This window comes from Macaca fascicularis, chromosome 15, assembly GCF_037993035.2.
Source record: "Macaca fascicularis isolate 582-1 chromosome 15, T2T-MFA8v1.1".
Lineage (NCBI taxonomy): Eukaryota > Metazoa > Chordata > Mammalia > Primates > Cercopithecidae > Macaca > Macaca fascicularis.
In genome coordinates, this window is record NC_088389.1 from 5,213,386 (window position 1) to 5,241,218 (window position 27,833).

General features: G+C 55.6%; 2 protein-coding genes across 15 annotated transcripts in view; one reads left to right on the forward strand and one right to left on the reverse strand.

Annotated features, from left to right (window-relative positions):
- Nucleotides 1-634: 634 nt before the first annotated feature.
- On the reverse strand, nt 635-27,526 carry WDR5 (WD repeat domain 5). Of its 13 annotated transcripts, none has more exons than XM_065529891.2 (15): nt 27,305-27,526; nt 22,481-22,602; nt 21,650-21,758; nt 20,905-20,978; nt 20,455-20,544; nt 20,070-20,159; nt 19,769-19,852; nt 13,128-13,183; nt 8,508-8,554; nt 6,844-6,909; nt 5,981-6,056; nt 5,152-5,185; nt 4,760-4,834; nt 3,944-4,031; nt 635-2,653 (listed from the first exon to the last, which is right to left on the reverse strand). In XM_065529891.2, the coding sequence occupies exons 2-15, from the start codon at nt 22,559-22,561 to the stop codon at nt 2,553-2,555; spliced, it is 1,071 nt and encodes a 356-aa protein (XP_065385963.1). In that variant the 5' UTR covers nt 22,562-22,602; nt 27,305-27,526; the 3' UTR covers nt 635-2,552. The 13 variants fall into 13 exon arrangements, with proteins under 13 accessions (XP_065385963.1, XP_045230178.1, XP_045230173.2 ...); XM_045374243.2 differs by lacking the exon at nt 27,305-27,526 and adding an exon at nt 27,238-27,273; XM_045374238.2 differs by lacking the exon at nt 27,305-27,526 and adding an exon at nt 26,835-27,273.
- The window catches only part of BRD3 (bromodomain containing 3), a 106,397-nt gene continuing 105,885 nt past the window's right edge, over nt 27,322-27,833 (forward strand). For both annotated transcript variants that reach the window (XM_074016057.1, XM_074016058.1), the window contains exon 1: nt 27,322-27,480. The gene's annotated coding sequence lies outside the window, so the exon portion shown is untranslated. The remainder of the gene's footprint in view (nt 27,481-27,833) is intronic.

The window sequence follows — 27,833 nt, forward strand, 5'->3', positions numbered from 1 at the left end:
GAGTCATGATCACATCACTGTATTCCAGCCTGGGCAACAGAGCAAGACCCCATCTCAAAAAAAAAAAAAAAAAAAAAAGGCAGAGGGTTGGAGAACTTTTTTGGTATGAAAATGGCATTGTGGTAATAATGCTTCTGGAGAATTATTTTGAGACACCACACGTTCACCGCTTACATGGTAGAATGTCTGGGATTTGTACTAAAATAACAGAAGGAGCCCATGAACAAGGAAGTTCCTGCAGCAGGGACAGGAAGGAACCTGGGGGCGCCACGCTCTTCACATCTGAAAGCTCCTGTTAGTTTGTAAGGCATACCGTGGAAGATACTCCCCAGCACGGTGGTGGCAGCAGGACTTTGGAGGACCTCTCCTCATCTGTGCCTACCTGCCTAACACTGTCAGTAATTAGCACACAGATATATACCTAAGAGTGGAAAAATCAATACAAAATACATAGAATAATTAGCACAAAGAGATGACTTTCCTACGGTTACCGTAAAAACCCAGGGCTGTCCTGTGGGGCACACTGGCACACCAGACACTACCCCCACCACCAGGGACAAAGCCCCAGGGCGGCCGCCCTCCCACCCCACAGAGACAGCTACGTTTGAAGTTAAGAAATTCTCACAGGACAAAATTAGAAGACATGAAAATTTTTATTTTCAAAAAGAATGTATTTTTACATAAATCTACAACAGAATTCAAATGTAGAAAAAATAAACTATATTCAGGGATACAGCGCTCAGCACAGCACACCCCCTCCCCGGAGTGGGCCATCCTCCCCAGAACAAGACTGAAGGAGGCTCGCCGCCCCCAGGACCCCCACAGCAGGGCAGCCGCAGGCTGGCACACGGAGCTTCCCGAGTCTGTCACAACAGACTGCAAATGTGAGGCGCCCAGACCCTGAGCGTCGAAGACAAAAACCAACCCATTTTCACTGTGGTAACTCACTTCTTAGCGCAGGTCACTCATCCGTACACCTCATCAGAAACAGACGGGCAAGGGAAACCACAGGACATACATCTCCAGATGCCTCGGATAATCCCCTCCTCACCTCTGCCACTGCAGGACCCCCAGGAGAGCCCACCTGACAACCCCCGCTTCCTCCCTGGGCCAGTGCAACCAAAAACCTGCAGGATTCACCCAGGACTCCAGGCCCTGAGAGGCAGAGCCGGCTGGACTCCCCCAGGACTCCAGGCCCTGAGAGAGGAAGAGTTGGCTGGGCTCCGGGGCCAGGGCCCTCTGTAGACCCAGGACCCAAGCGGGCTTCCCAGAGCATCACAGCCTACACCACCCCAAAGCGCTGCCCCGTGGGACAGACCCAGGCGCCCGTGCCCTCGGCCACCCTGCTCCGCCCTGTGTGGCAGCCCTCACCACAACGGTCTCCACGGAGCTCAGGTTTCAGCCTCGCTCCCCAGAGGTGCCAGCTTGGCCTCCACTGTAAACTGCTGTGCAGGTGAGCACCAGGAAGCCGCACCGCCAGGAGCACAGAGGGGTGGGCGGGCGAGTGAGGGTTCCGGCAAGGACAGTGAGGCTTGCGCTTAGCACCCAACCCCTCGAGGATGCCGAAGGGCAGCGCTGGCCCTGCAGCCCTCATAGGGCGCATCAGTCCCACTGGCATCTGACCTGGAGTGAAGGGCTCAGGGAACGTTCCCATGCCACAGGCATCCTCCACATCCCAACGGGAGCCCATCAGGAGCTTGGCTCCTTCGCAACTAAGAACCTCCCCACCCCCGCTCCTCCCCCAGCAACACTGAACAGTGAACCTAGAGAGGAAGGCGGCTTCAGAGAGCAGGCGCAGCCAGCCTCAGCACCACCTTTCCGAAGAAACCTTCCGCCCTCTTGCCCCAGGGGAGCCTTTCTCCAAGAAAGCCACATGGAGACGAGCTTCACAAGGACTCACTTGCCACAACCATTCACAAAACCCCACCTTTTATTGCAGTCTGTGGTGCTGCTTGTTGCAGGGACACTGAGACAAACAGGAGCGTCGTGCGCAGTGACTGTGCTGTCGACGTGTGGACCACAAGCTCCCGAGACACTAACGGCTCTTTACACGGAAAACAACCACACAATGCTGCTTTCCAGAAAGACAAAAACACACTAGCAACGGCTACTGGCGGGAATGGAGGAGTCAGGGCCCGAGGCCAAAGGGGAGGCCAGCTGGCGGGGCCACGGTGGCGGTGACGGCGTGCACTGGGTCATGGAATATCAAAAAGATACAGAACGTTTACTGAAAAAACACAACGCATGTTAAATTGAACTTCACCCTTTTGTAATAAAAAATTAAAAATTTTTGTTGACGCTGTTTGAACACAATAGACTAGGAACTCTTCCCTAGACAGTGTTAGAATTGGCAAGAAATGTCACCAGCAACTTTTAGAACTTTCCGGTGGTCCACACCTTCCGCTCGGCCAAATCATCTTCAAAGAGGAGGCTCGATCAGGCCCTGTCCTGACCCCCAGGCGCAGACCCTGGGGACCACCTCCAAGACACCATGTTTCTTGCCAATCCGGGTCAACGTCCCGACAGTCCCTCGCGGGCAGGCGCAAAGGGACTTAGCAGTCACTCTTCCACAGTTTAATTGTTTTGTCATTTTCTAGCGCAGCAGAGGCAATGATGTTTTCTGTTGGGTGACAGGCTGTTGAGATCACAACATCTGGAAACAAAGGCACAGTCAGAAACAGCCATCCCTGTGCTCTGGGCGCCATCCCAGACTGAGCTCCACCTCTCCCCAGAAACGCTGGTAGCTCCTGCACACCACCCGGGAGGTCTCAGGACAAGCAGCTGCTGCCCACCCTCGACACAGGGAGCCCAGGGGAGGGGAGCGAGGGGACAGCAGCTGGTACCAGGGCGACACAGCCGGTTGGGGGGCAGGGGCAGGAGGCCACAGGGAGTGTCAGCCCTGCCTGCAGACCAGGAGCCCCGCATGCCCCTACTAGCAGCAGCTCGGCACCCACAGGGAGGAGCGTGGCAGCAGGACTGGCTCAGAGGCCAGCGCGCACAAGGACCCCAGTCAGACCCCTCACGGTCCTCAGTCCTTTATCGACAATGTCCCACTTTTACTCGGACCCTGAGCTGCCCACTCCCGCCACCTCCCACCAATGCTGAGCCTCAGAGCGCTCCACAGGGCTGGCTCTGTCACAGCGAGGACAAGTCCACCACCCGAGCAGGGCGGTCAGATCTAACAGGCTGGTGCAAGGTCGGCCACATCAAATCACAGTTTACAACTTCTACATAAACCAAAGAAACCCCAGAACACCGGTGAGGACCCGGAGGAAGGCGCAGGCCCGCCGTGGAACATGAGTGCTGACCCCAGGCTGGGTGAAGCTGCTCGAGCAGAGGGAGAAGCAGCACCTCCCCCAGTTTCCACAAGGGCTTGCCCCCCCATGCTCTCATTGGCCCCATGAGACATGGAAATGCAGGGCCAGAGGGTGAGGAAGCAGTGGTGGCTGCAGAGGGCAGCCAGGACCCAGGGAGGGGCAACCCCAGGTCGCTTGGGAACCAGCACCGCTGTGGAGCCCACTAGGCCTGCATGCAGCAGGGGTCTCTCTGGGAGAGGGAACAGGTAATCGAAAGGAGCCAGAGCCTCCAGGATGGGGCAGCGATGACCTCACTGTCCCCGGCCCAGGAAACGGAGCTCGCCGTGAAGTGGGACACGCTACACCCACCTAAAGTCCCACAGCCACACACACCTTCCGGACCAGAATACCCGGCAGAACAGGAAGAAACAGGGTTCAAGACAGGAGCCCTGGGTCCGAGTGGGCAGCACAGTGACCAGCTCCATGCCTTGGGCAAGAGCTCTTAGCAGCGGCTCCTCAATGGGGCCAGCGGAGGGCTGAGGTGGGAAGGGGAAGACGACGGCACCCTACGGGCAGACCACGCTTCACCTACAGGAACTGTCCTCACATCAACAGGCAGCCGTGGCTGCGGGAGCACAGGCCCTCACCTGTGTGGCCTTGTAGTTTCTGTACAATCTCTTTCGTCTGAAGGTTCCAGATGTAAACAAGGTTATCCTCTGAGCCAGACACAATCCACTAAGTAACAACAAGCACGGAAAACAGGGCAAGGAAGAGCAGGTCAGCGCTCGTGTATGTGGAAGGGGCAGAATCTCCAGTTATGCCCCGCCCCACGCCCACCCCGCTGGTGGCTGCCTGGCTGAACTCAACCAAAAAGCCGTGCCTGCCCTCCAGCCAGGCCTGAGGCTTCCTCCCCCAGTGCGGACAGCCCCGCCTGCTCTACCCCAGCACGGGCCTCGGTCAAAGAAGCCAGGCACCTGCCTGCCCCAGGAGAGGCTTCCAGGCTGGAAGATGCTTCTCAGGTCCCCCTTTCCTGAGTCTGTGTGTCATACACATGCTGCCCGAGAGTCACCCCGGTCTAAGCAGCATCGAGACCAGTGTGGGTGGGCGGGAAAACACTCCCCTCCCTGCTGGGGCGGGTGGACAGCCTCGGAGCCAGCGCACCCACCCGGGGACACCCTGAGCCGCGGAGCTCCACCTGTGGGGTCCCAACCCCCTCGGAAGGCATCGGCCAAGCACTGCCAGCAGAGCCCGGCAACAGGCTGCCTGCCTCCATTAAGGAGCTGGACCTAGAAACAGACGGGACAAGGTGTCCCCGGTGCTTGGCGCAGCGCACTTTGGTTGAAATGGAAATTCATTGTGTGGGCACAGAAAAGCGTCTGAGTGTAAAGCAACCTGTAACAGGTGTGACCTCTCGGGAGAGTAAGCTGGGAACGCGTGAGACGCTTCAAGGTCATAAGACTCACCTTCCCGCCAGTAACAGAGAAATTAGCAAATATGCAGTATTTCTCGTTCTTGTGGCCAGTGTACGTCTTCAGGCACTGAAACAGGAGGGGACAGGCTGGTCACAGAGTCATGGATCCCCTTGATTTTGTATAATTCTACGTTCTAAGCAAGGCGTTTCACCACTGACTACACTTACTTCTGAAAAGTACAAGTACAAAACCCACACAATCGAAGATTTAACTTGCAGACTGCCACCCTACGAATACCCAGGTTTTTCAGGAATCTGCACCAAACCCGTGGAAATGATTCTCTGAGCTCCTCTCCTTTGTCATCAGCGGGGCCACTCTGTCCCCACCAGAGGCCATGACCCAGGGACGGCGCACAACGGGGGCCCGAGCCTGCGGGAGCTCACCTTGCCCTTGCTGTAGTCCCAGAGCTTCAGAGTGCTGCAAGACAGAGAGAGGCGTGAGGCGGCACGGCCGGAGGCGTCCTGTCCCCACGCCCAACTCTGCAGCCACTACGTCACGGCCACCATCAGCGCCAGGTGCAAAAGCCAGCGGGGATGCAACCCCCTTCCCCGTCAGGGTGAGGGCCCCTCAGGCTCAGAGTCCAGTGACTTGGCGTTGGGGAGCCACAGTGTGAGAGCCGCAAGTATTTGCAGTTCCAAGAGAGACTTTAACAGGAAGCTGACGGGTGTTATCGTCCCTGACTCAGGTCATCCTCAAAAGGGTGAGGAAGTCCTCTTGGTTCTGGAAACATCCAGAACAGGTTTTACCACCCAATCACACAGCCCTCAGAGGATCGGGGCCCAGACTTGGACCCACAGGGCTGAGGCCGCATGCGTGGGAAAGCTGGAGCTTAGAGAACAGTCCGGGAGGGCAGCGGCTTTGTGAGAGGTAAAACCAAGGTCCTCAGAGGTCAGAACCAGAAAGGGCCTTGGAGGACCCCGGACCACCTACTCCTTCATGCGGGATGGCTAGGCCTGCCCCGGCCAGAGTCACTCAACCAGAAAACCGACCCTAAATCCTCCTTTAGTCGGACCTGAGGTTCAGCCTCGGGAAGGGATGGGCAGGGGCCTGCCCTCTGACCTAACAGGCCACTGCCCAGAAGCCAAAGCTCCAGCAGGAGCCTGGGTCCCGTGCCAAGCCCACGACATGCTCTCCGAAGGCTCACGCTGGCGAGCAGGTGTCTCTGGCTGGGGAGGCCACACGCCCGCCCCCACGGTCCCGCGCAGCACTCACTTGTCCAGCGTGGCGGCCAGGATGTATTTGCCGTTCGGGGAGAACTTCACGAAAGACACTGGGGGGTTGTCGTCATCTGCAATAAAAACAGACGGGTGACACGGGGCGGGCGCTGACAGCTGGGCAGGGACAGGAGGTGGGACCCGCTCCCCGTCCCCCACGTGCGACATCTGAGTGAGGTCGGCCACCACCACCAGTGCCAGCACCACCACCCCTTGGTGCCCCGAAGGGTGGCCTAGCCACGCACACTAGCCGTGAGCAGCTTCTTGACACCTCAAGCCCATGGCCCCGGGGGCCCCTTGACACCAGGACTTTAGGAATACAGGCCTCCTCGGGCACCGGGCAGTGGCCATTCTCAGGAATCACCTGCCTCACAGGGGAGGGATGAGGTTGGCGAATGCCCAACTCAACGGAGGGACGACTCCACCAGCAGCAAAAAGAGCTGGGGAAGTCACCTTGGAAATTCTCCTTTTAAGAATTTATCGACGCAAGGGGCATTCGCGCCCACACAACCCATCTACTTGTTGTCACACCCACAGCTAAGGCCCAGGCCTATCAGCTGGACCCTGCAGCCCTGGGGGCAGAGTACAGCCACTTTTTCTCACACAGCTGAAAGAGTCAAGGCTCCCAGAAGCTGTCCATGTACAGGTCAGAGTTTTCAGGACGTGACAACCCCACAACCCTCACAACCGGAGGAAGGCGTTTCCCCTCGCCCGAGTGAGGAGGGGGGAATCTCAAGGAAGGTGTATCCTGGTGCAGTTCCCACCCCAGGCCCCATCAGGGACCCCCCCCCCGCCACCAACGAGCATGTGCACGCGCTGGTGTGTCCCGAGCACCGGGAAGGACGCGGCCCTTGGCATTACCACCACGGGGACGCCTGGCCTCGCCAGGCACCTGGCGTCTCCGCTCCCTCAGCCCGGTCACACACACTGAAAAGGCACGGGAGACTCTGTGAGGCCACGCAGGCCCTCCCTCAGGGGCACCCCACATCACACGGCCAGGCAGGCCGAGGCCACCGTGAGGGCCGGGGGCCAGGCTCCCCTAACACAGCTAAGGGCAAATGTGTCTGCATGCCTAACCCAGGCTGCCTGGGCAGAGCTCACAGAGAAGGAACCATCAGCCGACCTGTCTCAGTGAAGTCCAAAAGGCCTAACTCACTAGACCTGAGGAGCTGCCGACGGAAAAACTGCTACGCAGCGACCCCTCTGTCCCCACCCTGGGCTCAGGGGCGCCCAAAACCACCTGTGCCCAGGCTGGAATCCCGGTCCCTGCACCTGCTTGCTGTGGAGCTTTGGGCTAGTGAATGGGCCTCTCTGCAGGGGGAGAACACCATCCCTCCTCGCAGGTGGCCGTGAGGGTTACGTGGCTCACACAACAGTGGCACACACAGCTGAGCACAGGTGGCCCGTTCAGGGGACACCAAGGACGGTGTGATCTCGCTCAGGAGGGATGCATGGCAAAAGGCTGGCCCCACAAGGCAGGAAGCTACATAGACTGCTGTGGCAAGGAGACTCATGCTGAAGCCCAGGCCTCCAGAGTCTCAGAGGTGGGCGTACTGGAGACGAGGCCTTCGAAGAGGCAACAGAGTGAAAATGAGGCCCCGGGTGGTGTCCGTACGAGAGGACAGTTGGACACACGGAGGCACCAGGGACACCGGTGTGAAGCCAGGGTAAGGCAGCACCTATAAGCCAAGAGGCCTCCTCGATCCTGACTGCAGCCTCCTGGACTGCGGGGAAACACGTTCCTCCCACTGAAAGCCTCCCAGTCTGTGGGGCTTGGTGTCAGCTGGGCCAGCAGGCTACGACAGACTAGGGCGAAGAAGAGCGCAAACGGGGTGCCTCCCCACACAGGGGGTCCGCCCCCAGCTCCCTCTTTAAGGTGTGCCCCATCCCGCACGTCTAACCTAGGCTTCTTTACACTCCCCAGATGAAAGCCCTTCCGCTCCCTTCTGCAGGCTCTGCACGGGGCGGCTGCGAACCCCGGGCCGCCACAGACCTCAGGCCGCACCCTGCCCGGCACCTGGCCTTCCCACCCAGGCCACGCCACGACCCTCCTTCCTCTCCTCCTGCCGAGGCGTGAAGACCTCGGGCCTGTTCTCCACGCCCCCAGCGCACCTCCAATCACCTCGGCAGCACCCCCAGCAGATAGGCAGGTGCTCAGCCTGTCTACTCAAGGAATGATCCAAGAGGCTGGCGCGACAGCAGGGGCCCGAAGCCAGGAGGCGATGGGGGTGCCCAGAGGACGCTAGTGAGCAGAGGACCGAGTGAGGCCCGACAGCACAGGCCGAGGAGCTCCAAACTGGCCCAAGAGAAGAAAGGCCACGGCAGGAAAACTTCACCAGAGGGAGCAACAGAGCCAGCGGGTGGTCAGGAGGAGCTGGCAGAACGGTCGGACAAGGAGGAAGGTTCCTCCTACAGGGGCAGACCCAGGACAGAGAAGGAAGGAGGAGCTGGTGAAGAACAGGAGCAGGGACCCAGCAGGGGAGGCCCTCCCCAGACCCAGCCTCCACGCAGAGAGCCACACTCACCGATGAGCGTCTTCAGGCACTGGCCTGAGGCGGTGTCCCAGATGCGACTTCAAAGCAAAGAGAACAAAAAAGTGTAAGCAGACAAGTTACGACCTCACGCAGGCTGCTGGGAATCAGATCTAAGTTTTAGGACTAGCATGCTTCCCCCGACTTTTTTTTTTTGAGACAGAGTTTCGCTCTGTCATCCAGGCTGGAGTGCAGTGGAACAATCTCGGCTCACTGCAAGCTCCGCCTCCTGGGTTCACACGATTCTCCTGCCTCAGCCTCCCGAGTAGCTGAGACTACAGGCGCCCGCCACCATGCCAGGCTAATTTTTTTGTATTCTTTTTTTTTTTTTTTTTGAGACGGAGTCTCGCTCTGTCGCCCAAGCTGGAGTGCAGTGGCCAGATCTCAGCTCACTGCAAGCTCCGCCTCCCGGGTTCCCGCCATTCTCCTGCCTCAGCCTCCCGAGTAGCTGGGACCACAGGCGCCGCCACCTCGCCCGGCTAATTTTTTGTGTTTTTTTTTTTAGTAGAGACGGGGTTTCGCCGTGTTAGCCAGGATGGTCTCGATCTCCTGACCTTGTGATCCGCCCATCTCGGCCTCCCAAAGTGCTGGGATTACAGGCTTGAGCCACCGCGCCCGGCCAGATTTTTTTGTATTCTTAATAGAGATGGGGTGTCACCATGTCAGCCAGGATGGTCTCGATCTCCTGACCTCGTGATCCACCCGCCTCGGCCTCCCAAAGTGCTGGGATTACAGGCGTGAGCCACCCCACTCAGCCTTTCCTATCCTTTTTTTAAAAGTTATGCTTCACCCGTTTAATAGTCATTCTCTTGTATTCTAGGGACAAAGACTAAACACTGTCCATACAAACATCAACGGTCCACACACGCTACACACGCGCAGACCATGTGTGGGGTACCCCTGGATCTCTCCTACATAAGCTGTGGTTTACCCCCAACACAGAGGGGCAAGCCTGTTGCTCTCTCCACTCTCCCTGGCGAAGGAGAGGGACAGCGGCAGCCCAGTGCTTCTCGCAGGCATCTGCCCACGCTCACGCAAACACATACAAGGAATGAGAGGGCTTCTTTCAAAATAAAAATGTAAGAGTATCGTAAGCAGTCTTCTGGACTATTCCCAGAAGGGATGAGCCAGGCATTTACATTATTCCAGTTTCGGGGTTTCTGTGATTTCCGCCAATACAGACGCATTCTGTAAGCAGAGCCCACTGTGTTAGCACCCACAATTCTACTGCACAGATGCCAGCAGCAGAGCACAGGCTCAGGGCAGACGTGGACGAGCCATTCCCAAGCATGAGACCCCTATGGCCGCCACGCACGGCCCCTCCCATCTCTCACCATGGAGAAGCCGCCTCTGGGAAAGCCCCGGGAGCTCTGTGCTCTGCACACCCACCTCCTGTTCTGCCCACACTTCGATAATCCAGGGACGAGACCACACTGGACCTCAGTCACTTCACCCAGGGTTTTTTTTTTTTTTTTTTGAGACGGAGTCTCACGCTGTTGCCCAGGCTGGAGTGCAGTGGCGCGATCTCCGCTCACTGCAAGCTCCGCCTCCCGGGTTCCCGCCATTCTCCTGCCTCAGCCTCCTGAGTAGCTGGGACTACAGGCGCCCGCCACCGCGCCCGGCTAATTTTTTTGTATTTTTAGTAGAGACGGGGTTTCACTGTGGTCTCGATCTCCTGACCTTGTGATCCGCCCGCCTCGGCCTCCCAAAGTGCTGGGATTACAGGCTTGAGCCACCGCGCCCGGCCTCACCCAGGGTTTTAAAACCCAGAAGCAGCAACTCTCCTCCCATCTCTGCATCTTCTCAATTCTCTCAGCAACAGCTCCATCCTGCTGCCCCATGGATCTTAAATTCACGTCCTCTCGCGCCGCAATCACTGCAGCAGGGCCTCTCCGGAGCCGCCTCATGTCCTAACCCTCAAGACCTGAGCCCCGTGTGTCCTTCCAGTTCCGTTTCTCATTTCCTGCATAGGTCCTGCTCCTTCTTGCTAGCCACATTCCTAAACATCTTAGCATTTTTGTCACAGTTAAAATGGAAACATTTTTCCCTTCTTCTAGCTGGCAATTCCTAGTAAAGAGAAAAACAGTCAATTTTCAAGCACTGATGGCACTAAACGCGAGATCACACCACACAGCCAGCAGGGCTGGGGGTTCCAGGCCCAGACTCCAGAGCTGACACGGGGTCTGGGTCCTGCGCTGACCAACTGAGAGACCGTGGTACGTGTCCCTGGCTGAAAAGCAAGGCTGACAGTACCCACGTCACAGGGTTAAATGGGTATTTGAAAAGCAGTGTTGGTGGCATTTAAATATTTGAAAACACGCAAACATATCTACAAAGATGTATATCTCTCTTCAACTTTCATAGGACTTTTTTTTCATTTTCTTACACTAACTAGAAACTCCTAACAGTGCTGAGTAACACGGGAAACACTCACACCTGTCCCACTTCGGATTTTCACAGAAATAGTTTTAGCGTGTCACCACACGTGAAAATTATTAGTTACCAGTAAGTAGTCAACAATACTGCTCCATCTCGCCGAAGGGTTGGCTGCTGGGTATTATCAATCAGGCGCCTTTCTGACCTCTACTGATTAATCACAGGGACATTTAACGCCTTTAATCTGTCGGCAGAATTAGATCATGGGTTTCCTGATGTTTACTTGATAATCCTTTCATTATCCAATAACGAATGTTGAATTACTTGTCCTGATGTTTACGTGATAATCCTTTCATTATTCAATAATGTTGCATTACTTGGCTGTGGGAATTCCTTTCTGGGCACGGTAGGCTCAGGAGGCTGCTACTTCCTCTGGAATCCTGGCATCAACATTCACCAGTGAGTTGCCCTCTGTGGTTTTCCTCTGGGACCAGCAATCAAGGCTCAGGTAGCAAGGTCATGCTAAATCCAAGAAAATGAACCAGGGAGCTCCCTCCCGTCTGTGGTCTGTCTGCTATTTAACTGGATTCAGGTATAAAGTCACAGGGAATGATGTTCTCTTTAGGCCTTCGATCCCCTTTTCCAGTCTCTTCAGCGGTGACTGGTCCCTCGAGGTGCCATGCCCGGGGCCCCTTTAGGAGCTGTAGCGAGCTCACTGCTGGAGCCGAGGCACTGCTCAGCCTGGATGAGAGTCTTCTGACTACCGCTTCCTCCCCCTGCAGTGCTTCCACCCACTTCCTAGTTAAAATCTTGCTTATTTTGCTTTTCCCATTATGGGGCTTAAAAGGTTTTCATTACCAGCCTCATCGAAGAACACACCTTATATCATCAATGGTCTCATTTGTTTTCCATTTCCCTCCTCATTTCCTTGGTGTACTTTTTCTGATTTCTTTAGAAAGTTCTTAGAGCCAAGTCCATGAGTAATTCTGAGACTGTCCCGTGCTCACTTCTGTTGGTGACACACACACAGAGGTGCCGGGATGGTGGCACCAAAGGCCCTGGCAGCTCCACGCTCCCCCATAGCTCACCCTGTGCACCCCTTACCTCTGGCTGTTCCTGAACTGTATCCTTTATAATAAGCTGGTAAATGGTCAAGTGTAAACAATGGCTTTAACCGTGGACACTACTGGCCAATGGTGGGCTCCAGATGACCTAATTTTTGCCACAGCACTTTCCAGTGACCTCAGCCCCAAATGCCATCACAGTGCTGCAACTGCATCTTGAACCTCGCGAGGCGATGGCCCGGAAGTGTGTGCTGCAGAGCCCATAGGGAGGCCGGGCCGGTGGTCGGGTGCAACTCGACTACGACCCTCTCCCACCACACCCGTCTACTCAAAACCGACGGGGGGTCATGCCTGGCGACTACAGACGGGGATCCCCATGCCAACAGTCACTGGGTAGTCAGACCAGGAAAGAGATTTCAAGTGTGCGTGTCCACCTGAGGGCTCCCTGCAGGAAGTCCTAGTAAGATCTTCAATTCCGCCGGTGGCTGCCCCTGTCCCCCTCCTCCCTAGAGACCAATCTGAACAAGTTATGATGCTGTCCGCCCCACACCCAAAACACAACCCAAACACTCCACTCCCCGCACTCGCTCCCATCAGACATTTCGCTGAGTTAACTCTACTTCTCCACTGCCCTTGTGTCTCCCGAGGAGTGCTGGACACAGATTACCAAGTCCCAGCACTACAAACGTCTGCTGAGACCTAGGTGGGCTTTCCGCAGGAGACCGTCACTCTTCCTCCTGCCCTTCTCCACACTGCCATCTGCTCGGGCTCGCCTGCCCGGCATGGTGACGCGTCCTCACGGGCATGGTGGCACACTCAACATCCCCCCAAAGCAGCACAGCTTTCACCTCAAGGGGTCCAAACACCCATTTTCCACGAGTGTGTGAACAGCACACGTCAGCGTCTACACGGAGCTGAAGTCTGATGGAGGAGGCCCTCCCTGACCCACCCTAACAGCAAGGGCATCTTCCCAGGCATGCCGCCTCGCCACCTGTGCTGCCAACCCCGAAACTGCACTGCATATCTGTGAACACGTCTGCAGTGTGGCCAGCAGAGAAGCTTCGGAAGTTAAGGACTTGGGTCTGTCGTCACTGCTGTACCCCCAGATGCAGGAACGGTGCAAGGGCTGGCCCTTAGTACTCATTGCTTAATGAAGTAAAATATTTTCACTTACCAGAGACCATCATAGCTACTTGAAACTATCAAGGATCCATCACGATTAAAATGAACCTAAGAATTAAGGAGAGGGAGAAGAGACAAAAACTTACTTTTAAGTCATGGACACGACTGCTTACCTGATCGTGAGAAAAAAAAAAAAAAAAACAAAAATTGAGGTATCTTTTTTTTTTTTTTTTTTTTGAGACAGAGTCTCGCTCTGCCGCCCAGGCTGGAGTACAGTGGCTGGATCTCAGCTCACTGCAAGCTCCGCCTCCGGGGTTCACGCCATTCTCCTGCCTCAGCCTCCCGAGTAGCTGGGACTACAGGCGCCCGCCACCTCGCCCGGCTAGTTTTTTGTATTTTTTAGTAGAGACGGGGTTTCACCGTGTTAGCCAGGATGGTCTCGATCTCCTGACGTCGTGATCCACCCGTCTCGGCCTCCCAAAGTGCTGGGATTACAGGCTTGAGCCACCGCGCCCGGCCCATTTTTGTTTGTTTTCAGAAAGAGTCTCCCTCTGTCACCCAGGCTGGAGCACGATCTCAGCTCACTGCAACCTCCGCCTCCCGGGTTCAAGTGATTCCCGTGCCTCAGCCTCCTGAGTAGCTGGGATTACAGGCACACGCCACCACGCCCAGCTAATTTTTGTATTTTTTTTTTTTTTTTAGTAGAGACTGGGTTTTATCATGTTGGCCAGCCTGGTCTTGAACTCTTGACCTCAAGTGATCCACCCGCCTCGGCCTCCCAAACTGCTGGGATTACAGGCGTGAGCCACCGCGCCCACCTCTTTTTTTTTTTTTTTTTTTTTTTTTTTTTTTATACGGAGTCTCGCTCAGTCACCCAGGCTGGAGTGCAGTGGCGCGATCTCGGCTCACTGCAAGCTCTGCCTCCCGAGTTCACGGCATTCTCCTGCCTTAGCCTCCCAAGTAGCTGGGACTACAGGCGCCCGCCGCCACGCCCGGCTAATTTTTTGCATTTTTAGTAGAGATGGGGTTTCACCGTGTTAGCCAGGATGGTCTCAATCTCCTGACCTCGTGATCCGCCCGCCTCAGCCTCCCAATGTGCTGGGATTACAGGCGTGAGCCACCGCGCCCGGCCCTTTTTTTCTTTTCTTAATAAGAGAAACAGGGTCTCCCTATCTTGCCCAGACTGGTCTTGAACTCCTGAGCTCGCATGATCCTCCCACCTTGGTCTTCTAAAGTGCTAGGAGTACAGGCATGAGCCACTGCACCCAGCCAAGGATAAGCCTTCTCACAAGCAAACAGCACCTTTGGAAACTGCATTGTCTCAGGCTATCGGTGCTGATACATTTCCTGGGTGAAGTCAAGTCACACAAGGAAGCCATGGTTTAATGATTTGGGTATGGGACTGAGGTTGTCTGCTTCTACTGTCCAGACTGGAGTTTCCCAGCCTTGGCACTATTGACATTTTAAACCAGACTCTTCCAGGGGGGAAGGGGTGGTGCTGCCTCTGTGCAGTGGCAACCTTTTCTTTTGCTCACTAGATGCCTATAGTTGTGACAACCAAAAATGTCTCCAGACATTGCCATGTGTCCCCAGAGGCAAATCCACACGTATCAAAGGCACCTGTGAGTTGCTACGGCAGACTGCAAGGCCCCATCCCCAGGGCTTCGGATTTGACCAGTCCAGGTGGGAGAGTCCAAGAACGTAAATTTCGAACAGGTCCCGGGGGCATGCTGCCTGCTGCTGCACGCCCGGAGAAGCACTAGGCCAGACTCTGCGAGAGCCTGCCAGCCACATGTGTCATTGTAATTGTTCTAGAAGCTACATTAGAAAAGCTTAAAAGACAAGTGGGCCGGGCGCAGTGGCTCACGCCTGTAATCCCAGCACTTTGGGAGTCCGAGATGGGCGGATCACGAGGTCAGGAGATGGAGACCATCCTGGCTAACACGGTGAAACCCCGTCTCTACTAAAAAAAATACAAAAATAATCTAGCCAGGCGAGGTGGCGGGCGCCTGTAGTCCCAGCTACTCGGGAGGCTGAGGCAGGAGAATGGCGTAAACCTGGGAGGCGGAGCTTGCAGTGAGCTGAGATCCGGCCACTGCACTCCAGCCTGGGCGACAGAGCAAGACTCCGTCTCAAAAAAAAAAAAAAAAAAAGACAAGTGAAATTACTTTGATAACGTGTAACCCAATGTATCTAAAATATTATTTCAACGCAATCAACACAAAGTTATTACAAGACACTTTTTTTTTGTGCCAGGTCTCTGAAATCTGCAGGTACCTCACACAGGCCTGAGCTCTGGGCCATCATGCGGCTGGCAGCCTCCATGCTGGGCATGCTGGGTGCTGCGGCCCTAGATGTTCTCCAGCAGACCGAGAGGGGTGAGTACCTGTTTCCGCTCTGACAGGGTGCTCTCACGGTGCCAGGTGCCTAATCATAACCATCTGGCTGGCAGCCTCTCAAAGTACTTTTCTAACTCACAGGGATCCATCTAACCACATTCGTCCCTGCCTTTAATGTGCAAAAAAAGTCTTTTCTTCGGGAGGCTGAGGCAGGAGAATGGTGTAAACCCGGGAGGCGGAGGTTGCAGTGAGCTGAGATCCGGCCACTGCAGTCCAGCCTGGGTAATAGAGCGAGACTCCGTCTCAAAAAAAAAAAAAAAAAAAAGTCTTTTCTTGAGACCATTACGATGGATGGTAATAAGACAAAACAAGTCCCCAAAACTCACAAGGCCAACTCCATGCTTTGCTTTGTTCAGCTTCTTAACCACATTCCAATACTACCCACTGGCAAACATGGCCCAGCTCTGCCATTCCATCCACATTCAGGTGCAAGGGGCAATACAGTCCATCCCCTGCATTCTAGCAGAAGGCTGCCAGAAGAGTTCAGTGCTAGGAAGTAGATAAGAGAGGCCGGACACGGTGGCTCACGCCTGTAATTCCAGCACTTTGGGAAATCGAGGTGGGCGGAACACTTGAGGCCAGGAGTTCGAGACCAGCCTGGCCAACATGGTGAAACTCTGGCTCTACAAAAAAATACAAAACTTAACCAGGCGTGGCATGAACCTGTAGTACCAGCTACTCAGGGGAGCTGAGGCAGGAGAATCACTTGAACCCAGGAGGTGGAGGAGGCAGTGAGCCAAGATCACGCCACTGCACTCCAGCCTGGGCAACAGAGTGAGACCCCGTGCCCAAAAAGAAAAAAAAAAAAAAGACCCAGCACTTAGGGAGGCCGAGGCGGGCAAATCACAAGGTCAGGAGATCAAGACCATCCCGGCTAACACAGTGACACCCTGTCTCTATAAAAACTACAAAAAAAATTAGCCAGGCGCGGTGGGGGGCGCCTGTAGTCCCAGCTACTCGGGAGGCTGAGGCAGGAGAATGGCGTGAACCCGGAAGGTGGAGCCAAGATCATGCCACTGCACTCCAGCCTGGGCAATAGAGCGAGACTCCGTCTCAATAAATAAAAAAATAAGTATTAAAACAAAAAGGAAATAGATAAGGAAATCAGCCAGAACCCAGCAGGGGATGGCAAGGCCCCTAGCCAAGGAGCACTCCAAGGGCTCTGTGGAGTCCACCTGGGCAGACAAGCAGTAGCAGAAGCTCCAGGGCAGGAAAAACACAGGTCCCAGGTGCAACGAGGGCACGAGGGCTGTGGCTGACGGCGGTTGGCAGCGGCCCTCAGCTGAGGAGCCCTGGCCAGAGAGGGCAAACCCTGGCCAGAGATGGGACAGGGATGGGAGGCAGTAAGCAGGGGGCCACGTGCCTCAAAGTCTCTAAAGCTCCAAAATGTACCTGTCAAAAAGCTAAACACATATCCTGACTACTGCATTTCCCCTCCAAAGTCATCCTTCACAAACTGCCACAGATGCAAACAGGATGTTCGCTGCACTCCTTTTTGTTCAAGTGAGAATTACACATAAGCACCCACTGAGAGGACTGGCACAGTCCCTGCTCACACAGCAGGCCCACACCAGCAGTCCAAGAGTATAGATGTGCGCAGACATCAAAGGTGCCCCAGGACAGACACGGTGGCTCCCGCCTGTAATCCTAGCACTTTGGGAGGACCAGGCGGGTGGATCACTTGAGGTCAGGAGATCGAGACCAGCCTGGCCAACATGGTGAAACCCTGTCTCTACTAAAGATACAAAAATTGCCGGGCGCGGTGGCTCAAGCCTGTAATCCCAGCACTTTGGGAGGCCGAGACGGGTGGATCACGAGGTCAGGAGATCGAGACCATCCTGGCGAACACGGTGAAACCCCGTCTCTACTAAAAAATACAAAAAACTAGTCGGGAGAGATGGCGGGCGCCTGTAGTCCCAGTTACTTGGGAGGCTGAGGCAGGAGAACGGCGTAAACCCGGGAGGCGGAGCTTGCAGTGAGCTGAGATCCGGCCACTGCACTCCAGCCCGGGCGACAGAGCGAGACTCCGTCTCAAAAAAAAAAAAAAACAAAAACAAAAATTAGTCAGTCGTGGTAGTGGGCACCTGTAATCCTAGCTATTTGGGAGGCTGAGGCAGGAGAATCACTTGAACCCAGGAGGCAGAGGTTGCGGTGAGCCAAGATCGCACCACTGCACTCCAGCCTGGGCAACAGAGTGAGACTCCATCTCAAAAAAAAAAAAAAAGAAAAAACAAAGCCCCCACAAACCTCTCTGCAGTGGAGACGGCTACAGAGCAGCAGCTGTGGTGCAGTACCAGTTACTTAAAGGACAGCAGTGAGCTACGCTGGAAAAGACGCACCTAAAACAGCAAAGTAGAAGACCACAGAGGGACCGACTCCACCTCCCAGCAGCTGACCCCAGGGGTGACTCAGGGAATTCATTTTCTACTTCCTACATTTGCTCACCTTTGTAGTTTTTTTTTTTTTTTAAGACATGGGGTCCCACTCTGTCACCCAGGCTGGAGTGCAGTGGTACCATCTTGCTCACCAGAGCCTCAAACTCCTGAGCCCAAGCAATCCTCCCACCCTGTCCTCCCAAGTAGCTGGGACCACACGTGCACACCACCACGTCTGGCTAATTTTTTGCTTTTTGTATAGAGACAGGGTCTCACTCTGTTGTCCAGGCTGGTCTCAAACCCCTGGTCTCACGGGATCCTCCTGCCTCAGCCACCCAAAGTGCTGGAATTACAGGTGGGAGCCATGGCACCCAACCTGTTTTTGTTTTTGTCTTTTTATGAGCAAACTACTTTCGTAGGAAAAAGACTTTTAAAATCCTGCCTATCACCTGCGAGTCCCACCTGCACTATCTTTGGCCTCTAGGATGCTCATGGAATTCTTTCTTCCAACTCAAAGGCCACCAGCGAACCCCTTTCTCAGGTTACTTCACAAGTGTTCATTTGTCAGCCCAGTCTGAAAGTCAGTTCTGCTGACTGTGACCCAAGGTGCCCTGAAGGGCAGGGGACTGGCACCAAGGGGCTGGGCCCACGAGCACACAGCCACAAGCACAGGGCCACATGATGACATTCCCACAGCAAACAGCCTCCCTGCAGCGGTGACACTGGGCCTGCGAGGGCCTTGTGGCCCGGTTATGTGCGGGGCTCAGACACCGCACCCCGCCCTGGCCTGACACACTACCCATCCAGCCAGTACCAGGGCTTCGCCTGCCATCTCACTCGGGCAAAGCCTTGCAAGGGTAAAAATGCTTAAACCCATTCACCACCAAGACAACAGAAAATGAATGCCACACTGGCGGGCAGCATGGCACAAACGCTGCATCCACCTTTCCTTCCGCTTCTCAACGAAGGGCAGGCTTCGCCGAGAAACTGCCTCATGCACTTTGTTAACAGAAGAACCTTCTGGCCACTCTGAAATGGAGCGGTTTGTGATACTGCATACACTTTAACTCTCGGCCATTTGTTCTTGTTTTCTTCTTTTTAGACGGAGTTTCGCTCTTGTTGCCCAGGCTGGAGTGCAGTGGCACGATCTCGGCTCACTGCAACCTCTGCCTCCCAGGTTCAAGCGAGTCTCCTGCCTCAGTCTCCCCAGGAGCTGGGATTACAGGCGCTCACTACCACGCCCAGTTAATTTTCATAGTTTTAGTAGAGACGGGGTTTCACCATGTCGGTCGGGCTGGTCTCAAACTTCTGACCTCAAGTGATCCACCCACCTCGGCCTCCTAAAGTGCTAAGATTACAGGTGTGAGCCACCATGCTCGGCCTCTCGGTCATTTGTTGTGCACAGTGGTACAGCAACAGCAGAATGGCAGGATGTGTTCCTTTGCAAAGCCTGTTCTCCAGAGAGCTCCAGCTTCCAACTGTTCCCACCAGGACTGGGCCATCCCCGCCCAGAGCTAACTCCACTCAAAACTCACACTTCACCTACACTCCCACTCCCAGCACCCTTCTCAGCCTGGCCGCCCTTCCTGTCCCATGCATCAGTTCAGGGTACACTACCCTCTGAACGCCTGTGGCCACTGCCCACCCCTCATCCAGCCTGCACGAAAGGCCCCTTGGTGCTCACCACAGGGCACCCCACTGACACCTCACCACCCCCTTGCCATCCCTCTACTGCACACAGGACTCATCTCTCAGGTCCCAGCCTCCAACCTGAATGCTCTAGACTGTGGCATGACAGCAGGAATCAGATAGGCACAGGCAACGTCCAGGCTTACGCCCCTCGGGGAGACAGCTGGCCACATCCAGCATCAGAGGCACGTAGTGCCGGACACCACCCCGTCTGTGTCAGCAGGACTTACGGCCGAGACTGGATCCGAGTGAGCTGGCAAAGTCTTGAGGCACTTCCCTGTTTTCACATCCCATATCCTCACACTTTCATCAAACTGAACACAAAAGAAGAAATGACAGTGATTCTACAGGAAGGAGAAGGAGCAAACCTCCCCAGAACCCAAGACCTGCCACCAGTCCATCCTCCCCACAAACAGCACAGAAAGGACTCGGGCCCCACCTGCCTTCTCCACAGTGGCTACAAGCAAGTTCAACAGCCTTCCCAACATCCAACACCACCTCCCCCAGGGAAGACACCCCGGCCACACTCACGGATCCTGAGACAATAAGGTTGGACTGGGGATTGAAGTTACAGCAAAAGACATAATTACTGTGTCCCTTCAGGGTTTTCAAACACTTCCCCTAAAACAAGAGTATTAGTAGTATTACTCCAGTGCTTATTTCCCCAAACATAAGTGTCGGATCACATTCATCAATGCCTGACAGCTCAGAGCATGCCTGATGCCCCGCCAGCAACTGGCTGTTCCCCGAAGTCAACTCGACCTCCCCCACCTGCCCCCGCCCCATGCCCCTGCAGCCAGTCTTCCCTGGAGAGGAGCACTGAGTGCTGCTTACCGAGCAGTCAACCCAGTCCCCACCACCCGCCCTGTGCCCCGCTGCCGGTCTCCCCTGGAGAGGAGCGCTGAGTGTTGCTTACCGAGCTCACGTCCCATATCTTCAAGGTTTTGTCATCTGAGGCGGAAACAAGAAGGTTAGAATCTGACGACCAGGCTACATCGGATATTCCCTTGGGGAGAAAAAACAGGGTCAGTAACTTGCCAGGACAAAGTAGGACCGGTTAGCAAAAGGTCAAAATCCCAAACATCCCCATTGCCCTCAGGAAATCTTCTCACTAGCCTTAACCTTACAAAAGACACGCGGCCCTGGAGGAAAACAGCAGGCTTTCCGCAGCTCTGCCAGCCTCACAGACACTCCTCCGTGGGAAGTCAAATGTATTTGCGTTAAAAGTTCAAGATGCAAATAACTCTAAAAAAACAACGTGGAAATTTAAACCTGAACCCACAGCTCTCGAAGCAGCCCTGACCCCTTGATCACTAGGAGCCACCCTGTTCAACAGTCAACATTACCGCACGGGGCTGAAACCTACCAGCTTGTGGCCAGATATGGTTTTCTCAAATTTCCCATCATACGCGCCCCAAATTTTAATGAGTTTATCAGCGGCTGAAAGAAAACAAAAGGATCGGAGGCTAAGAGCAAGACACAGTTGTCCAGTCATCCAGAATCCAAAGTCTGGGCTTTTCCCACATGAGCCCCAGATGATCAGCATGAACCACATGGCTCAGAACCCATTCCGCACGGCCACATCCCCGAGAGGACCAGTCCCCTTCCCCTCCCTCCAAGGGCCCACGGGCAACTTCTTCTATTTCTTTTTTCGTTTTTTTGAGACGGAGTCTCGCTCTGTCACCCAGGCTGGAGTGGAGTGGCATGATGTCGGCTCACCGCAACCTCCACCTTCCGGGTTCAAGTGATTCTCCTGCCTCAGCCTCCCAAAAGCTGGGACTACAGGCATGTGCCACCATGCCTGGCTAATTTTTTTTTTGTATTTTTAGTAGAGACGGGGTTTCACCATATTGGCCAGGCTGCTCTCAAACTCCTGACCCTGTGATCCACCCGCCTCAGCCTCCCAAAGGGCTGAGATTACAGGTGTGAGCCACCACGCCCAGCCCCCACGGGCAATTTCAATCGGCACTAAGGTCACAGTTCTAGGAGGAGACACGCCCACCTGCTACAGCCCCCCAGCGGCAGGTGAGGAAGCCAGCCACCCCCAGCCGGTTTGTTGTCTGCAGCTCAGACCGCCTTTCCCAGCAGCTAAGGACCTCAGTGCTACGTACATGAACTTGCCAGCCACTCTCCATTCGGGCTGAATTTCACAGAGGACACTGCTTTGGTGTGGCCAGCAAGGGTGAACTTTAGAGCATAGTTTGGCTTCACGGGTGTAGGCTGCGGGAGAGACCAGTTAGCGAAAAGTTACCACCACTGTGCGTTCCACTCGTGACCAGTTTGGATTGTGACTCCACCATTTAATTTCAGCTCAGATCTTTAGAGCTCCAAATCCACATGCCCAGTGCCTTCCACCAATCCCTATGTGGACGTCACCTTTCAAGTGGAACACATCTGAATCGGAGCCCACTACTTCCCCACAAGACCTCTTCTGTAGTCCCCAAACTCAGTACCAACAGCACCAGCCGAGCCAGAAACATCTGAGGCCCCCTCAATGTATCACCCCACCTCAAGCCCACCTCTGATCCTGCTACAACACAGGAGGCCCCCACCAGCTCCAGCCTTGGTCCAGCGTCCCACCGCCCCCACCCCACACACACCCGAGGCCCTGCTCCCTTTGCTAAAGGTCTACAGGAGGGCGTGCAGATCTGCCTGTGCCTCAGGATCGCAGCCGGGGTGGGGGCAACTATGGAGAGATGTCTTCTGGGTCCTAGAGACTCTCACAATCAGGACCGAGAATCTGTTCCCTCCTCCAGGTGACAGACTGGGGATTCCTGGCACAGCAGGTAACAAGCACTCATTAGGTATGTGGTCAGTAAATCAAAATTAGCAGTGACATTTAACTGAGTAGGGAAGACAAGGCTTATGAGCTTGAAATGTTTCCAAGAATCTCTAAGCATATTTGCCCCCGGAAGGCGCCCAAGGAGCCCCTGGGCACGCACCTTGCTCTGAGTGGCGGATGACGAAGGGGTTGGCTGTGCTCTGGCAGCCTCGGTCTCGGGCTTCTTCTCCTCCGTTGCCATGGCTCTGACGCTGGCCGCACAAGGAACGTGGACGGAGGGACCTGGTGACAGAGGTAGTCTGCTGAGATGCAGAACAGGAAGCCAAGAAACAAATCATATTTTTAAAAATGGATTTCCAGGAAAAAGGATGAAAAGAAAAACATTTGAGTACCATATTGAGCCCTGCAGCAAACAAACCATTCCAAATCGAGGACCCTATTAATGACCCTAAGTCGTTGCTAATACTTTCCAGCTGCTCCGCTGACACCCTGTGCTCGCCCCTTTTGTGATCACACTGAAACACCTCACCCTCAAGGGCGCTTCTTGTTTTGTCATCCAGAGGTCTGCAGGAATGCAGCAGTTTGTGCAAACAAAATGCAATTTTCTTCAGAGTCCTGGACACATTGAAAAAAGAACGGCAAAGGGTTTCCTGACAGAAAGCTAACACGCCAAATGGCAGATGACTGCGCTTCAGAGTGTAGAAGTTTGGCAGCACATCCAAATCCTAAAATGCACCCCAAGTGATGCAATCACGTTCACAGACATGTTTGAAAACACAGGCGCAGGCACCCAGTGGTCTACGCCTCATGGGTGGGCTCCAGCGCCTCCATGCACAGGCTGCAGGCGCGTGCATGCTCTGCCTGCTGGAACTTCCACGTCCTGCCTTCTGAAAAAGCAGCCTCAAGTCCACCAACGATATTCTATGAGCAAGACTCACACTGCAGGGGAACGAAAAAAGACTGCAGTTCAATGGGTTTCACCTTGACAGTGAAAATGACCCCAAATCTGTACAGTAAGCAGCTAGTTTCCTCTACCACGGGAATAGATTCATTACTTGAATACATCTCATAAAAGCACAACAGGTTACTCAGAAAGGAGGGACGGCGTTATTAAAAGGGAAAGCCACTGAGACACGCTTGCAAATACCACTGGCCGTCGGAATCCTGGAAGCTAGCGCTACCATCCATCTAATGAGTTTACACACTGGAAATTCTAGCTTGGAGCTTTCAACTGAAATCTTGCACAGGCTGCTTGTAACACTAACGCGAAATGGAAGGCATCAAAAAGCACGTCTCAAAGTCTTCATCCAAGAGGAAGGCAGAGAAATTACAACACCCACTTTGCAGAGAACAGGTGTGGCCACCGCTCCATTTCACCTGCAGCAAAGATTCCCTGCGCAAAGACGGATTGCGCTGCATCTAGGGCCGAGTACTGTACAAGAGTGGGGGAGGGGAGGGGCAGGCCCTGTAGCACTGCCCAGGGGACGAAGTGCCAGTACAAAACCTGTCCTCAGTAAATGCCAGCTACGTGGTGCTTGTCATCAGTGCAACCTGGCCATGCCAGTTTAACCCAACTGCTGCCTTTTCCTTGGCAGGCTGGACAAATACAAGGAGAGAGAGGAACTAAGGAAATCCAAGCAAAAAGCTGCAAAGTCCACTGCAAAGGTCCTAGCGTGAGACAGCGAGGCCAGGGCAAAAGCTGAGTGAAGTGTGGCCATGCCCTACCCAAGTGAAACACCAGAGGAACAGAAGGTAAACAGGCAGCTCAGAGGGCCGAGCAGCTCCGTCAGCATCAACTCACCTAGGTGAGGGTAGACACCTGGAAACACCCTCACGTGAGGAACAACAGGTAGGCGGTCTTACAAAAAAGGTGCCCAGCCCCTCCCAGCTCAAGCCCAACCTGCCCAACCCTTTGGGCTCAAAAACCATTAACATTTAAAAGAAACAAACAAAACAACCTTAACCTGACTTTTAAGAATACAGTGGCAGGCCGGGCGCGGTGGCTCAAGCCTGTAATCCCAGCACTTTGGGAGGCCAAGACGGGCGGATCACGAGGTCAGGAGATCGAGACCATCCTGGCGAACACGGTGAAACCCCGTCTCTACTAAAAAATACAAAAAACTAGCCGGGCGAGGTGGCGGTCGCCTGTAGTCCCAGCTACTCGGGAGGCTGAGGCAGGAGAATGGCGTAAACCCGGGAGGCGGAGCTTGCAGTGAGCCGAGATCACGCCACTGCACTCCAGCCTGGATGACAGAGCGAGACTCCGTCTCAAAAAAAAAAAAAAATACAGTGGCAGGGTGTGGTGACTGACGCCTGTAATCTCAGCACTTTGGGAGGCCAAGGCAGGAGGCGGGCAGATCCTGAGGCCAGGAGATAAAGACCAGCCTGGCCAACATGGAGAAACCCCGTCCCAACTAAAAATACAAAAATTAGCCGGTGTGGTGGCGGGTCCCTGTAATCCCAGCTACTTGGGAAGGCTGAGGCAGAAGAATCGCTTGAAATTGGAAGGCAGAGATAGCAGTGAACCAAGATTGCACCACTGCACTCCAGCCTGGGCCAAAGAGTGAAAAATTCCGTGGTGGTGGTGGTAGGGAGAGAGATGCAATTTCTTGACCCAACACACCTGCCAAGTTTCTACCTCAGTAGTGGCATCTAGGCTTGGCATTTTTTTTTTTTTTTTTTTTTTAAGACAGAGTCCAAAGAGTCCAGCGGAACGATATCGGCTCACTACAACCTCCACCTTCCGGGTTCAAGTAATTCTTGTGCCTCAGCCTCCTGTGTAGCTGGAATTACAGGTGCGTACCACTACACCCTGCTACTTTTTTGTATTTTTAGTAGAGACAGGGTTTCGCCATGTTGCCCAGGCTGATCTCGAACTCCTGACCTCAGAAAATCCGCCCGCCTCAGCCTCCCAAAGTGCTAGGACTACAGGCGTGAGCCACCGCGCTGGGCCAAGGCTTGGCATTTTCATGACCAACCAGGTGTCTCTGTGGAACAATCATTTTGAGGGAACAGGAAGGTTGGAGACTTGATACTGAGGAAAGGGGGGGGACCGAGGTTACAGGCACGGTGATGAGGAGGTGACCTCTAGACCAGCTGCTGCCTGGCTCCACCTAGCAGCCACTGCTTTTCATCCAGGTAAGCCTGACCACCTGAAGCCCAGCAACCAAATCTCAGTATGGCCTCCTGGACTGCATGCCACAGGCTGATGCCTGAGTCCCTCAGTCCCTGAGATCCAGCCCAGGAACCTGCCTGCGGCGTGCAGTCAGGAGAGCACACTGTGTGCAAAGACAAGAATTAATCTGCATCTTCAACACCAGCCAGGTGGCCAGCCCAACACAGGTGGGAACCCGGCTCTACCTCTCTGAGATCCTGGACAGGCTCCCGCCTGGGTCCTTCGCTTACCTGTCTTCCCCACCGGCTAGCACAGCACCTGCCCAGGTCACAGATTAAACTAGCATTTGAAGAGATGGGTAAACGGACCTGGGTGAGTGGAAACTTGCAAGCGAGACAGCAGGGAGTGTCGTTAGCGATAAATAACAGGCCGACCTCAGTTTGGTCCCGGAACGTAACCGCTCAAAATGGCTCTCGCAGATCGGCCAGGACAGGTCTGCGGCCCCGCGCGAGGAGGCACGGTGGGCCCCCCGTTTAGGACCGAGGACCCGCACCCCAGGACCCCACCTAGCGAACTGCAGCCTGGCTGCCTCGGGTTGGGGTGAGCGGCGGGAGCGGGCTGGGGGCGTTTCTACGAGGAGGGGAAGCGCACCACGTCCAGGGACTGAGTGGCTTGGTGGGTCTGGGGTCCTTCCTTGAAGGGGCAGAGGAGGAAGAGGGGCGATGTGAGGCCGGTACGCCGCCTGCGGGAAAGAGGCCCCAGTGCCGGCGCTCTGGCCTTGTCAGTGGCCCGCCGGGGAAGCGGAGGTGGGGGCGCGAGTGGGGGCGGACGGGGTGGAGGGGCCTACGCGCGCAGCCGTCCACCGAGGGGCCAGGGCGGGGGTCCCGGGCGGGGCCGCTGCAGCTGGAGCAGCGCCCGGGGCTGGGCCTGGCCCGAGGCCCGGCGGGGAACACGTGCGGCGGCCGGGGGTGGTTTGGCGGCTCCTGGCGCCGCCCCGCTGCCCGCCTTGCGCTCCCCGGGCCGGGCGGCTACCCGCTTACCTGCCGGGCCGCGGCGGCGGGGCCGGGCGCTCGGGGCGTCGCGTCGGCCGCCGCCTGGGCGGGAGCGCGGACTCAGCTCGACGAGGCGGCAGCTCGGGCGGGCGCCAGGCGGCGGGGGCGCAGTGCGCGTGCGCGAGGGGAGGGGGGCGGTGTCCGGGGGGCGGGGCGAGCTCACAAAGCCGGCCTCTCGGAGGAGCGCTACGGGCAGCGGCAGCGGCCAGAATGCCTCGGGCCGGCCCAACGCTTTAAAGGGACAGCACGGGGCGCGTGCTTCCCGCTTAAAAGCTTTAATCTCCGAATTTGGCTGGTGCAGGCCCTCCTAATGTACTTCCTAAAAATTGAAGTATAATGATACATACAGGAAAGTGCTAGTGTGCCCTCGCGTTTCCACAGACAGCACGCCCTGCACACAGACACAAGCGGCCCTCCGGGACCTGCGCAGATGGCGTCGCCCGGCGTTGTCCCCGGAGTCAAGTCGGACCGGGGCACCTCCCCGGGCGACCAGGCCCCTTCTTGATCATCGCTGGTACGGATGAGAGCAGCAGTGGGCATTTGGAAAACACCCGGGACCGCTCCCGGGCGCAGTGCCCCCATGTGGCCTCCCACCCCAGGCGGGTAGGACGACTCCTGCCCATTTGGAAGACCAGGAACCTGCGCGTTCGTTCACAGGGTTCGGAAGCCCGGGCTGCGCCTTCCCGCGGGGCCGGCTGCCGGGCTGCGGGCGCTTCCCGCCTCTGCATGCAGAGCCCGCGGTGCACGAACCTGCTCCCCGCCAGCCCCGCGGACTGGCAGAGCCGCGCTGGAGTCACTCCGCAGTGCGCAAACTCACTTCGCAGCGGGCTCTCTGGGGGCCAACCCTTCCCTCCTGGGCGGGCATTTTCTCCTCCAGGTACAACGGGGTGGTCCCCAGAGGAGGACTCAGGGTCTTAAGGAGAAGCTGAGGCCCGGTGCTCTGGCCTCGACGACTGCACATTCTCGCCTGCTTCACTTCGTAGAGCCTTGGAGGTAGGCACGGCCTCCCTATCCCCTCAGCTAGGCCTGTGGGTAGAATAACGCAGTCCCTTATTCTCCAATTAAAAATGGGAACACAGAATGTGACACAGGAACCCGTGCAAACAAAAGGACAGAGCGTTTGAAATAAAGATGCCAAGGAGGGTGAGGTGAGCGGTTGTCAGAGAGGTGGAACCGGAAGACTGGCAGTTGGTCTGGAGTCCCCTTCCCAGGAAGGACACAGAGAAGGCGAGGTCCCTGTCTGGTCCTTCAGGGCTCCAGGTGGATCTGTGTGCCCAAAAGGCTTGATCCCTTGGGCCAGGTGCCCTGGAGCATGGAGTAGTGACAGTCACAGGTTAGCAAACCCA

What these genes read in the sequence shown, in the direction of transcription:
- WDR5 (XM_045374238.2), bottom strand. Translation starts at nt 27,069, where the DNA reads ATGGGGGCACTGCGCCCGGGAGCGGTCCCGGGTGTTTTCCAAATGCCC. An exon ending in ACTCGGATCCAGTCTCGGCC is followed by an intron (nt 13,184 to 19,768) that starts GTAAGTCCTGCT and finishes CTTAATTCTTAG; the next exon opens with GTTCATTTTAATCGTGATGG. An exon ending in CTGGCCGCCACGCTGGACAA is followed by an intron (nt 5,186 to 5,980) that starts GTGAGTGCTGCG and finishes TCTGTCTTGCAG; the next exon opens with CACTCTGAAGCTCTGGGACT.